The sequence below is a fragment of the Rhamphochromis sp. 'chilingali' genome (genome assembly GCF_963969265.1).
Source record: "Rhamphochromis sp. 'chilingali' genome assembly, chromosome: 2".
Classification (NCBI taxonomy): domain Eukaryota; kingdom Metazoa; phylum Chordata; class Actinopteri; order Cichliformes; family Cichlidae; genus Rhamphochromis; species Rhamphochromis sp. 'chilingali'.
Genome location: NC_137930.1, coordinates 45038725 through 45051307, shown reverse-complemented (window position 1 = coordinate 45051307; position 12583 = coordinate 45038725). Strand labels below are relative to the sequence as shown.

The following is a 12583-nucleotide window of genomic DNA, read 5'->3' as shown; positions in this document are numbered from 1 at the left end:
TGTGATTTTTAAACGTATCAGCTGGACATTTGAAAATATTCAACCAGCAAAAGCTAAATCTGGTCATTAACATCACAGGAATCCACTTGAATCATTTTTGAAATACAGATTGGATTTCTTTCTGCGATTTAGGGAGAAAACTGATATCACTTTCACACCTATGGTTTGTTTGCCAGACTCAGTTTAGCTACCAGCAAGAAGAAAAAGCACTCTGCCCCCTTCTATTGTTAGAAAATTCACCTATGGCTCCTATAAATGTGATGATTTCCTCTTACAAAATAACCTAGTGCAACAAAAAAAAAACCTCTGATAAACTACTCGGAGAAACTTGGCATTGCATCCTTCTGTATATTTGGGAGAGCAGGCTTCACATTTCCACATGCCTCTAGGTTTTCTTATAGACTGTATATTACAAAGGATCAAGCAGTCGGTCTAAGGACAGCGACTTTGCAAAGCCTTACACCTGTAGTCTTTAAGATGATCAGCAGGGTGCAAAAAGAAGCCCTGTGAAAAAAATGAGCCCACTACCCCAAAAACTTGTAACTTCAACAAACACTTTCCTGATGAATTTATGGTCTCAGTCTGTCACTTTAAGTTTATTGTCACTTTTAGTTGAAAATGGAAAACAAATAGACATGCATGTCACCACAAGTTGAAAGTGCAGTGTCCTTGGTTTCCCAATCAGATACACCACTTGCTTGTCTTTAGTTTCAAAACACTGATGGTGATGGCCAAGACTCTATACTCAACATCTGGCAGGCACCAATATAGAAAGCATCCCGATTTCAACCTTAAATCGAGCATACAAGAAACGTACTCTCAAAAGAAAAACTTTAATTGTTCAAACCATTAAAATATAAAATAACTTAAAAAGAATAAGAATTAAACTCAGTGACAAGTCAAAACAAACTGGGAAAAAAACCCACTGTAGCAAAATTAAAACTGAATGCCTGTCAAACACCCGTAACACATATAAACACAATACTTATCCAACTTTTTAGCTACAGTCAACAAACACAAAAGACCTCACAAATCTGTGAGGCGATCAAAAAGTATCCCTGCACTGTAGGGAAACCTTGCCACTGGAAGCTTTGTAGAGCAGTACGAGGAAGGTGACTCCGAGAGTGCTCAGAGCAAATCTGGTGGTCAGAGACCACATCCTCCTGTTGTTATGGAAACCAGGCTGAGGAGGCTGACAGGAATCTTTGAATTCTTCCATCTAAAGAGAGGACAACAAAGTCAGATTAACATGGGACACACACACAAATACGAATGTAAACATAAAAACACACATCAGACCCTGAGGTAAGGCCAATCTGAACTAATGCAGGAAGTACAAGGGTCACAGGTCAGTTTAATCTAATCCAGTCCGGATTATAGCAGTTGCACTAGTCAGACCAGTGGAAGGCTTGAATGGGTGGGAAACAGCTGCTGAGTCACTGATGGGTGGGAATCAAATTGAGACCAGCTCGATGTGTGAGTGAGAGCATGTCTGGTCCCATCTCACCACCACAGCATGACTCAGACCTGAGTCACCAAAACTTCCTGTGCCAAATCCTCAGGGATTCATCAGTTAAAGTCAAGTCACAGAGGAATTATGCTGCCTCTGATTTTTCAAGCTACAGGGTGACACTGTCACACTAAATCCCAGTCATGTGAGAAGGTTGGAGGATACAAAGGGCTTAAATTCTGTTTAATACCAGAAATTATGACTTAGGAACCTGTGGTTTGACCAAGAAGGAAGTGCTTCTGGTAAGTGACGGAGGATGGTATTCTAACAGGAGGTATATGCCGTTTTTTCCACTCATTTACATCATAATTACTTTTCTTTAAACAGAGGAGCACAGTCTGTTTGTGGTAATGTTACAACACTAAAGTTTATGTTATGGTAATTTTAATTTTTGTACTTTTTAAAAAATACAGTTTGATAAATGATTTTAAACTATCACGATTAACACGATTTTCAGAAAAAATGACCTCTGAATGCTGTCCAAGTTCTGCTAGAGGTGGGAATTAAAGATCTCATGGACCAGGGCCTTTACCAGACACGCCCAATGCACACTCACTGTCCAACATCCTCTTCTGCCACCTGACCTCCTCTCTTCTCCTGAGTTTCCAGAACGTACAGCTACAGATCTGATGATAAATTTTCAAAACTGACCGTCGACCTGCGGTCGAGTGTCCTGTTGCTATGTGCACTTTTGAATATATTTATGTTTTAAATGGTGTTTGCACACAAGTCCAATAACAAAAACCGCTTGGGTTCAGATCAGGCACTGTTCTCCCAAGTCACGTTCCTCCAAGTCACACTTGGATGAGTCCAGCCCCTTTCCAGGAGACTGGTTACAGATCCCAACTGTGCACTAAGCTTAGCCCATCTGTAGCCAGTATTTCTCAATCTCACAAACTAGCTCAGGCTTTTATGTCCCCTCTCTGATGGCAAGGCCCCTACAGTACTTCTGTAACCCCTATGGTACCAACCCCTAGGCTTCTTCCTGTGAGTGGTGTGCTCACATTCGCCAGCCCATGTCTCCTCTTTGGCTGCATCCACCAGGGCCCACGGGCTAAGGCTCAGCCAACAGGGTGAGTGGCCCAAGGAATCTTATGCAGTGTCTTTGTGATCATGTATTTTACATGTGGCATAAAGTCTAGTGTAGTATGTTCTGGTGTAACATTTGATACATATAAAAACAAACAAACAAAAAACAAATTTCAAATTACTTTTGTTGTATTTCAAAAAGCCCAACTCATCAGTTTCTCTGCTATGATCAAACTTTCCATCACTATGAGATTTGGCACACAGAAATATTTTTTTAAAATGTAGCTTCATACCTCTTTTCAGTTCAGTAGTTTCCTAAAGGTTCCACGCACATGTTTCCATATCTCTGTTGCTATGTGTTTTAAACAGCAAGATACACAGGCCTCTCTTTTCTCACCATAAAAGCATACACCTCCCTCCACCTTCAGCATCAACGTTATATTTCTGCTACCAAATACAGTGTAGCTGTGCCTGTCTAGTTTAGCATGTACACTGAATCATGTCGCCCTGAAGACCACAACTAAATTACAGGGTCCCAAATATAATAAGACTCTAAACTGATATGCAGGCAATGTGCAAATGGCTGGAGTTTGACATGAGTGTACTTAACTTCACAGGCCTCAAGGTCTGAATTGCAACACAATGCTTCTAGGTGAAAAATAAATTGTCGAGAAATGAAGCCTTCCTCCTGCCACTGTAAAACTTGCTAAAGCTTTTAAGTGGGGTATACTGGCACCTTTTAGTAAGCCAGTTCTGCACCTACTACTATCCCACCTCCTTTTCTTACAACATGCCCACACCTCTACAGTGTGCTCTTTTCTCCCTTTTTAAACTCCCTCACCCCGCCAACCCGAATCCTTTCCTTGCTTCCCTCTGCCCCCACCCTTGCCTTCCCTCCACCTCATCGTCTGCATGCTGACAGGTCGATGTCACAGCAGCTCTGACTTATGGGCTGTGAGGATTCTGCTCTGTCAGGAACAACTCTCTCCTCTTGGAATACAAATGCAAACACGCACACACATGCACATAGAGTCAGGTGCACATATGTAAACACTCCTGCACATACCTGTTCGAGCTCGCCAGAATACATATAACACAACATGTAACTATGGCTTTTCCAAACTGCTTTTAATCCTCAGTAGTGCAAAGAGTAACAGTGAGCACTGTATGAAAGCAATTTAAATTGACTTGGATGTGCTTTCAATTTAATCACATATATATCAGTATTAGTGTCAGGTCTGACAGATTTTACTCTTATTCATACTTTTATCTTGTTACCAGTGCATTGACACATTTTGTATTTACTGTTACAATCAACAACAAATGTCATTTTATTGTACTTACATAGCACCAAACCACAACAACAGCCACTTTGTATTGTAATATATTGTAGTACTCCACAATAATACAACCATATAATACAACAATTTATTTCTCCAATGTTGTTATAGCTGTGTGGAGGCCAAAATTACCACTGCCTCAAAAACAAATATACTGTGTATAGATTTTTTAATTTTTATCATTTCAGTGATTTATAAGATAAATAATGTCAAAATGTACATGCATGTGTGTGCGTGTGTGTGCGTCAACCTGGCAAAGCAGATTGCGGAGGCAGGTGACTTCCTTTTGGAGATCTTTTGTCTGGACCACTAGCTGGTTGCAGATGGTCTGAGCCTCCTTCTTTGGGTCCAGGGAGAAAACCAACTTCTCAGAGGCAGAGAGAGATGGTGATGATTTTTATGTCACAAATGTAGTGGGATGAAAGACGAGATAAAAGGAAGTCATGTGCAAAAAATAGTGAATTGAAAACTTTTAGCTGGCAAACACATTTTCCATTAGATCTGTTATACATTTTATTTATGAAATTTTTAATAGACACAGAATTTGGCCAGTCATAGTTGTTTATCTCGTGGTTGGTAAAATCCTAATAACTGGACAGGTAAAGAGGGTATGAGCTGCACCTGAGCGGGTTGGCGAGGGAATCGATTTAAGACGTCTTGAATGGTCTCTGTCAGGTAGCAGCACTGCTGACTGATACTTATGAGGAAGTTTTGCAGCTCCTCACTCCTGCAAACATGTGGAACTTATGAGAAAGGCCTGATAAAATGATCACAAAATTTTTAATTAAAAAAAAACAATCTTTTCATACATAGGGTACATATCTTTCATGTTATTCTGTTTAACCACCTAAGACCCAAACTCTTTCATGGCATGCATTTTTAATTTCTCTTTGCTATTTGGGCTGAGCCCCACTTGTGGGGATAGGTTAATTAGATAATCCAAATTGCCACTAGGTGTGAATGTGCGAGTGAATGTGAGTGTGAATGGTTGTCTGTCCCTGTGTGTTAGCCCTGCGACAGACTGGCGACCTGTCCAGGGTGTACCCCGCCCCTCGCCCTATGACAGCTGGGATAGGCTCCAGTGCCCCCCGCGACCCTGAAAAGGATAAGCGGAAGCGAATGGATGGATGGATATTTGGGCCGATTGGGACCTGATGAACGTAAAGCCAAAGAATTACCTAATTTTTTTTAACCTGATTTTTGTTTCTGAGATTAATTATCTGTTTACCATCATTTTAAAAGTCAATTCTTTATATCATCAAAGTCAATTATTTTTAAGGTTATATTAAGATGCTAACGAATGAATAATAAATTCACATATGAGGACATTTGTTTTAAATTTCGACAGAACAGTGGCAGTATAATGTCCTCATAAGTGGATATCAGGCCTTGAGAGAAAAATTTCGTATTTTGGTCTAGACAACCCAAAATGTCCATCTATGTGGACACCATGTCCTAGGAGGTTAATGCATTTGAAGTGTATGGCAAATATTATTAGTCATAAAATATTATACCACTTATCAAGACATTTATCAAAAAAGTTGGTCTTAGATTTGACTGTAAACAAACCTTCCTTTAAAAAAACAAAACAAACAAACAACAACAAAAAAAACAAGGTTCTATACAAACCAGCTGGTTGGTTAATAACCTGAAAACCAATCCTACTTAATCTTTAGATAGATGAATAACTCTCTCTGACATTTAAAAATAAGGTCAAGTGGTTTACTTGTCTAAAAACTAAAGCTGAAAGGAAGGTCCACATGAAAAAAGCAAGGCAGAATTAGCTGAAGATGCTCAGCTATGATAGTGCAGACTAATGGGTAGTTTGGATGAAGCTTTGCATTAACGAGCTCCAGGCATTTTCTTGGCGATAACCTTAACATGCTACAGCAAACCGAGCAGGTGGCCAAGCCTTGTTCGCACCTCCTCCTCGCACTAACCCAATGCTGTCATCCCTCTCTGAAAACATGCACCTTAAATGACTAGTTATTTAGATTAATCAAACGCCGTCCCTCTCTATTCCCATCCTCTGGACCTGTGGAATATTGATAGCTCTTATCTTAATGGTACATTTCCCTCGTTGAGGGGACTGGGCAGCCAGCCACTCCGGCCCTCCTCACACTCTGTCACAGGGGCGAGTAAACACTGTCAGTCAGCCTGTGCTGCACCCTCTCCTCCCTTCTTCCTCCTGTTAGTTTATCTAGGGGGAAGAGAGTGATGATGGGCCTGGGTGGGCAGGTCGTTGAAGGCATAACAGACATTATGTTTGAGTGCTGACAGAGGATGCATGAGAGCCACTGAAAATTATTTATCTGGGGATTTTTGGGAGGGCTGAGAAACCATTAAGCTTCCCTGTCTTTTTCAAACCAAACCCAGCAAATGCCTTGCTCAGTGGTAGCTGCTGGGAGTGGAGTGATACGTTGTTTGGCCAGTGAAACCATTTTTAGAATTTCATACACCACTACAATATCATAACCAAAGCGCAGACTCAGCTTTGATTCAAGCAGTTGAACAAAAACACAGCCTTACCACTGAGACATGGACCAAATTGCTTTCTCTCACACTAAAAACATATTCAGACACATTTAGACCTGCAATTATTATTTTTATATAGTTTTATGTTTATTGTTTAACTTCCAGTAGAACAGCAATGCAATCCTTCCTTACAAGGCTTTTACTTTGCCATAGGTAATGTTTACCATCATTTTAAAAGTCAATTCTTATATATCATCAAAGTCAATTATTTTTAAAGTTATATTAAGATGAATAATGAAACATAAGCTAGGTTTACAACTTCCGGACAGTACAATAATCCTGAAAAACACATCTGGTGCTTTACTTTACTTGCTTACATTTGAACAGTCTGGGTTTTACAATGTTTTGTTTGGAGGTGGAGGTGGCTTATGTAGTGCAAGCCACCTGGCCCAGCAGGTCTTCAATCACCCATTGTCATGCCAAAACATTGGGGTACTTTTAAATATATTTGTCTCCGAAATAAACTACAACCCATAAAACATATTATTAAACTTTTCAAGGATTATGATTTGATTTTTGGAACTGAAACATGTCCCCACAGGTCAATAAATAATGAAAGAAAATGTTAATCATAGTTGAGCATTATTAAGCAAAGGACACCAATCTGTGACAAATTCAAAAACTGCAAACGAAAACGATTGTATGACTGAGCTTCTTATCCCTTGACTTGCAAACAAAACCCCAAGATACTTTAAGTCTACCACTTGGAGTAGCAACTCCTTCCAAACCTTTTGTAGGCACTCAACCCTTTTATGGCTTAACAGCTACACCACATATTCAGGATAAAAGACATAAAGACCTCTTTCCCCCCATTTCAGACTTGTTACAACTACTTAGCTAGATTCTGCTAAAAACAGAATCTGTACATGTGAACAAAAACTCTCGAGACCCACAAATGTGATAAATGCATCCACTTGGCAATAAAACATCTGTAAGATTGTAACCTATGGTGTATAGGAACAAATACTGACGTAAACTAATAGTCCTTTCCAAGCATTTTACCACTGCTGCCAACTATGTATCCAACTTTTTTTCAGTGTTTAGATCCTGAAGGAGCTTTTACAGAGTTCTAGCCCTGATAAAGATTTTCATCCCAGTTATTAACCGACTGCCTGGGGTGTCTCTCATCCTGCAGGTGAGAAAGGCAAAGAAAACGAGTCCTGTTCAGCAGAGGATTCATTAAGTGATGGGGTGCGGTTTGATGACTGTCTGGCCTCTGACGCTCTGTTCATTGCAACCACCCATCACCTTCACCTTACAAATCATTACAGCTCCGCTTAAACCATTAAGTCCCAGCTTGGGCACGGCTATGGAGATAAGGGGGAGGGAGATAGAGCCAGGACAGTGAGATGCTTATAGGGTTGATGGACGACTTCCAGTGGAGGAGGACAAATGGAGCATCACAAAAAGATGGAAGTGGGCTGAATGTGGGGGAGGGTTTAAGGTGTGGGGCTGACAAGTGTTTAAAATTTTGCTACTACTGTCAACTTTGTTTCTGTCTTCATGCAGAGTGTTTGTGAATGTTTTTTTTACTTGCTCCTCATCAAATATTCTTGGCAGACTGAGGTTTTCAAATTCTTTCAGGATTGACAAGTTTTCTGACACCAAATTCTACAATGATTTTTATGCACTGAAGAAAGCCCTGATTCTATTAATTTTCATTCTAATTTGAAGACCTCCTTCCTGAAAAATATTCACAAGAAAACCTCTAACAAATTGAGTTCAGTTCCATTTAAATCAATTTCATTTATATAGTATCTATTCCCAGCACCAGTCACATAAAGATACTTTTATTTAATGTAAACACCTTAAAATATTTGAAACAAAACTCTGTGAGCAAGCACTTGATGACAGTGGGAAGGAAAAACTCCCTTTTAACAGGAACCTTGGACAGAACCTGGTTCAACGAGGGGCAGCAACTGCAACTGGTTGTGGGGGGAGGGGAGAACAAAGAGAGACAGGACAAAAGGTCTCTCTTTGCCATAAAAGGAGGCAAAAACAGAGGAGTGATGTATAAACACACAGAAAATAGTGAAGAAGTGAAAAAGAAAAGCTCAATGCATCACAGAATAAAACCGCCGGCACCGTCAGCCTACTGCATTGTAGCTAAGGAATGGTTCAGGGTCACCAGATCAAGCCCTAACTACAAGCTTTGAGAAATAGAAAACTATTAGGCATCATTTTAAAAGTACAGAGTGTGTCTGTCTCTCAAATCCAAACTGGAAGCTGGTTCCACAGGGGCCAGAAAACTGAAGGCTCTCATTTTTAGTTCACACTTTGACGACTCAGTCAAAACATTTGCTGGTTCTGGTGTTAAATACACTGTTGAGAACAATACAGTAATAAAATACTAACTATTTTTGTTTTTAAAGAGCAAAAAGTAAATAAATTTATAAATAAAATAAAAAACAAAAAACAACATGTTGGCACCAAGGAAGGCTTCAGGGTAAACTTAACATATGTTAAGATCTGTAACCTTACCCACTGTCTGCAGGTCCCAGTTGCCTGATTGTTTCCAGGTCCACTTTGTCCAGGTGCATCTGTTGCACAGCAGTCAGCACCTTCTTCAGGTCCTCTGGGTCTGTGACACCAATCTGGAAAACAGACTGACAGTCTGACTGACAGTGATTACACTGGTTTTGTCTTAGCGCAGCATTTGATGTTGTAGATCGGGGTGGGGAGCTCCAGACCTCAATGGCCAGTGTCCTGCAGGTTTTAGATGTGTCCTTGATCCAACGCAGCTGATTCAAATGGCTAAATTACCTCCTCAACATGTCCTGAAGTTGTCCAGAGGCTCGGTAACGAACTAATCATGTGATTCAGGTGTATAACCCGCAGGACACCGGCCCTTGAGACCTGGAGTTCCCCACCCCTGCTGTAGATCATAATACACTAGTAAATACACAGGAAATCTGATGAGTCACAGGAACAATTCTTACACCCTCACTACATACAACCTCAAAACCTCAAAAGAAGAATGCAACATATCACACATGCTTGACTTCCTTGTATAACATACAAATGCACATCATGAAGCAGACCACATACAAACTGAAGAGGAAATGGCATTCCACTCATTTAGAAGATCTTCATATAGTCTGAAAAAATAGGTTGTTACTCTATTACAAAAAAATGCCATCTGTAAAGCTAGGAGACCTTACTATTTATCACTGATTAAATAAAACAGGAACAACCCCAGGTTTCATTTCCACATTGAAGCCAGGCTGACAGAGAGCCTGACCTCTGTTAAACCAAGTATTCACTTAATTAGCAATGACTTTATGAATTTCTTCACCAAAAATGTAATGCAAATGCAGTTTCTTCCTCTAAATCATCAATGTGCCTTATAGACCCCATTCATACAATATAGTATAGTATACCATATTTTCCGCACTATTAGGCGCACTTAAAATCCTTAAATTTTTCTCAAAAATCGACAGTGCGCCGTATTGTCCGAAAAATACGGTAATTATACAGTATGAAGAACCTTGGACCCCTGTAGCTCAGGGGGTAGAACAGGTCTACTAATTAGAAATCTGGTGGATTGATCCCTTGCTGCCCCAGTCTGCATGCCAAATATCCCTGGGCAAGATATCAACCCCAAGTTGCTCTCCATATGTGTGTGAATGTTAGAAACCACTTGTATAGAAAAAGCAAAGAAAGTGCTTGTGTGAACGGGGCGAGTAGTTGTATAAAGCACTTTGAGTGTTCAGGTAAAGTAGAAAAGCTCTATATAAGAACCGTTCCATTTATACCACTAAAGTGAGATCTTCTCCAACCGAAGCTATTGTTTAAAAAGAAGTTTCAAAACGGTATTACTCAGAACTGCTTTTAAATAATGTAGCTACACCATAGAATTAATATTATATTTTCTATCATTTTCCCGTATTCTCTCTTTTAGTTTTATTTACCGTATTTCCCGGACTACAAAGCGCACCTAAATATTAGCCGCACAAGCTAAAATCAGGGGAAAATCCTGTTTTGTACATACATTAGCCGCACCTGACCAAAAGCCGCAGGTGTTTCAATGTTGACTTATCATATGTAAGAGAATATGCACAAAGGGAATTGTCAGGAAAGAGATGGCTGTTTGGAGACATCACTTTTATTAATATTTTGAAAAACAAGTTATGGGTACATATTTGCACATGTAGTACATAACAATAACCTACAGCACACCAGAACAATAGATTCGGCCTACCTTTTAGGCTCAGGTGCAGTGACACAGCTTTAACAAGAAGAAAAGTCAGTCATTCACCACCATCTTTCTCTTCTTCCTACGCACTAAAACCACCAAAGTCCTCTTCTCCAGTGTCGGATACAAACAGGCTCATGATGGCTTCGTCATCCACTCTTCTTCTCTCCTTCGTTGTCACTTTCAAAACCAAAGAAATCCTCATTGTCAGTGTCAGAGTCGAACACCCTCAGAAGGGCCGTGGCGGTGTCCTCCTCTCCATCATGCAGCAGTCCAGCCCTTCAAAATCCGTTGGTGATCGTGGATGTTTTCACACTTTTCCACGCTGTCAGAATCCACCGGTGGAGTTGGGCATAACTTGCTTTTTGGGCATAACTTGCAAGTTTATCGCCGCTCATCATCCACGACTCCCGCTGAACGCGTAGCGCTACTTTGAAGTTTGTTTTTCGCGCTACTTCGTACGGCACTACGTTGCCTGGCGGACGGACATGTGACTAACATACCACTCTTGAACCCCGATCCTTCCGCCAGGCAACGTAGTGCCGTACAACAGCGGAACACACAAAACAAATCGTCTTACGATATCACAAAAATCATGGAAAATCCATAGAAAAGCCGCACCTGACTAAAAGCCGCAGGGTTCAAAGCTTGTGCAAAAAGTAGTGGCTTATAGCCCGACATTTACGGTATTTATTTTTCTTTGTGACGTACTTTGAACACCCGGTGCTTGAGCGATGCTATATAAAGTAAACTTTTCTGAAGTTTAATCATGCTTCCATATAATTTGATCAGTTGATTGCCTCTAATTTACTGTGAATTATATACAGTGTATGCAAACATTTTGCATACATTCACCTTTTACACATTTTTGATTTTTCTCCCATACTGCAGAAGTAAGTGTAATACGTATCCGTTTAATCTCTTCTTAAAGGGTGACATCAGCAGCTACTCCTCTCTCTTTCTCGGTCATCATCAAATCTGGCAGCCAGAAAAGAGAGCTGACAGACACACAGATGTTACAGACATCCTCTACCTTCTTAAGGTCGTCCTCCTCCATGGTCAGCAGGTAACTCCAGGTGATATCATTTTCCTGTGCATGTGTGTATGTGGAAAGCCAAAAACAGAAAAGATCACTCAACATTTACCAAATCAAAACTTCACAACCTGAAGCAGATGTACCTGCATAACACTTTTCCATACAGTAACAGAAAGCCACCTGCAGCTGTCAACGCTGGTCCACATAAATCAGATAGGGCCTAAAAACAAAGCTCACCCCGAGTTTAATTCAGGCCAAGCTAATCCAGCACATTACATCTATTATTTAGTACCAAGTAAAATATGTAAACTACAAGACACATTCCTACAAGACACAAGCCTAGACGTATCTGTGTCAATAAGGCAGCTGTGCTCATTTCGCTGTAGCTCACCTATTACATCAATAATATATCACACTGTGTCCAATAACACACCATATCTGCTCAATATCCTACAATTTTTGAGATAAGAGAAATCTTTCATATTTAAAAAAAAGTACTATGCATTCAAAATATACATTTTTGATCAGAGAAAAACACACCAACATACAGACATATCCTATTGCTGGGTGCACTAGAGTACTTACAGTCATAATGTCAGTGAGGTAGCCCAGGTTAAGGCCATGCAGGAGGAGCTCCAGGTCATCAAGCTTGCTTACACTGAACAGGGCAGAAATTCCACTGTGACTTACAGCTAACTGAGTTATTACACAATATTAACCCATGTGGCAAAGGGTGTGGACAACTAGTCAACTAAACACTTCTGCACCGTCCAGTTTACAACAAAAACAACTTTCTCAACCAAATATTCATAGCTTTTAATAGATTTTTAATAAACTTCACACTTTACTGTTGAATCTAAGATGCCATCCTCAATCTAATACCATAGAAAAAAAAATGTCCTTAAACATATAAACTTCTTTATTAAAAACTAATTTTA

The 12583-nt window shown here is 40.1% G+C and overlaps 1 protein-coding gene across 1 annotated transcript in view; it reads right to left on the bottom strand.

Moving 5' to 3' along the window:
• Positions 1–646: 646 nt before the first annotated feature.
• asz1 (ankyrin repeat, SAM and basic leucine zipper domain containing 1) overlaps positions 647–12583 on the bottom strand; it is a 38083-nt gene continuing 26146 nt past the window's right edge. Inside the window, exons 8-13 of the mRNA XM_080875774.1 lie at positions 12231–12303; positions 11643–11699; positions 8896–9008; positions 4501–4606; positions 4130–4243; positions 647–1219 (exon numbers count right to left, since the gene is read on the bottom strand). Coding sequence (XP_080731900.1) covers positions 1046–1219; positions 4130–4243; positions 4501–4606; positions 8896–9008; positions 11643–11699; positions 12231–12303 — 637 coding nt within the window. The 3' untranslated portion in view covers positions 647–1045. The remainder of the gene's footprint in view (positions 1220–4129; positions 4244–4500; positions 4607–8895; positions 9009–11642; positions 11700–12230; positions 12304–12583) is intronic.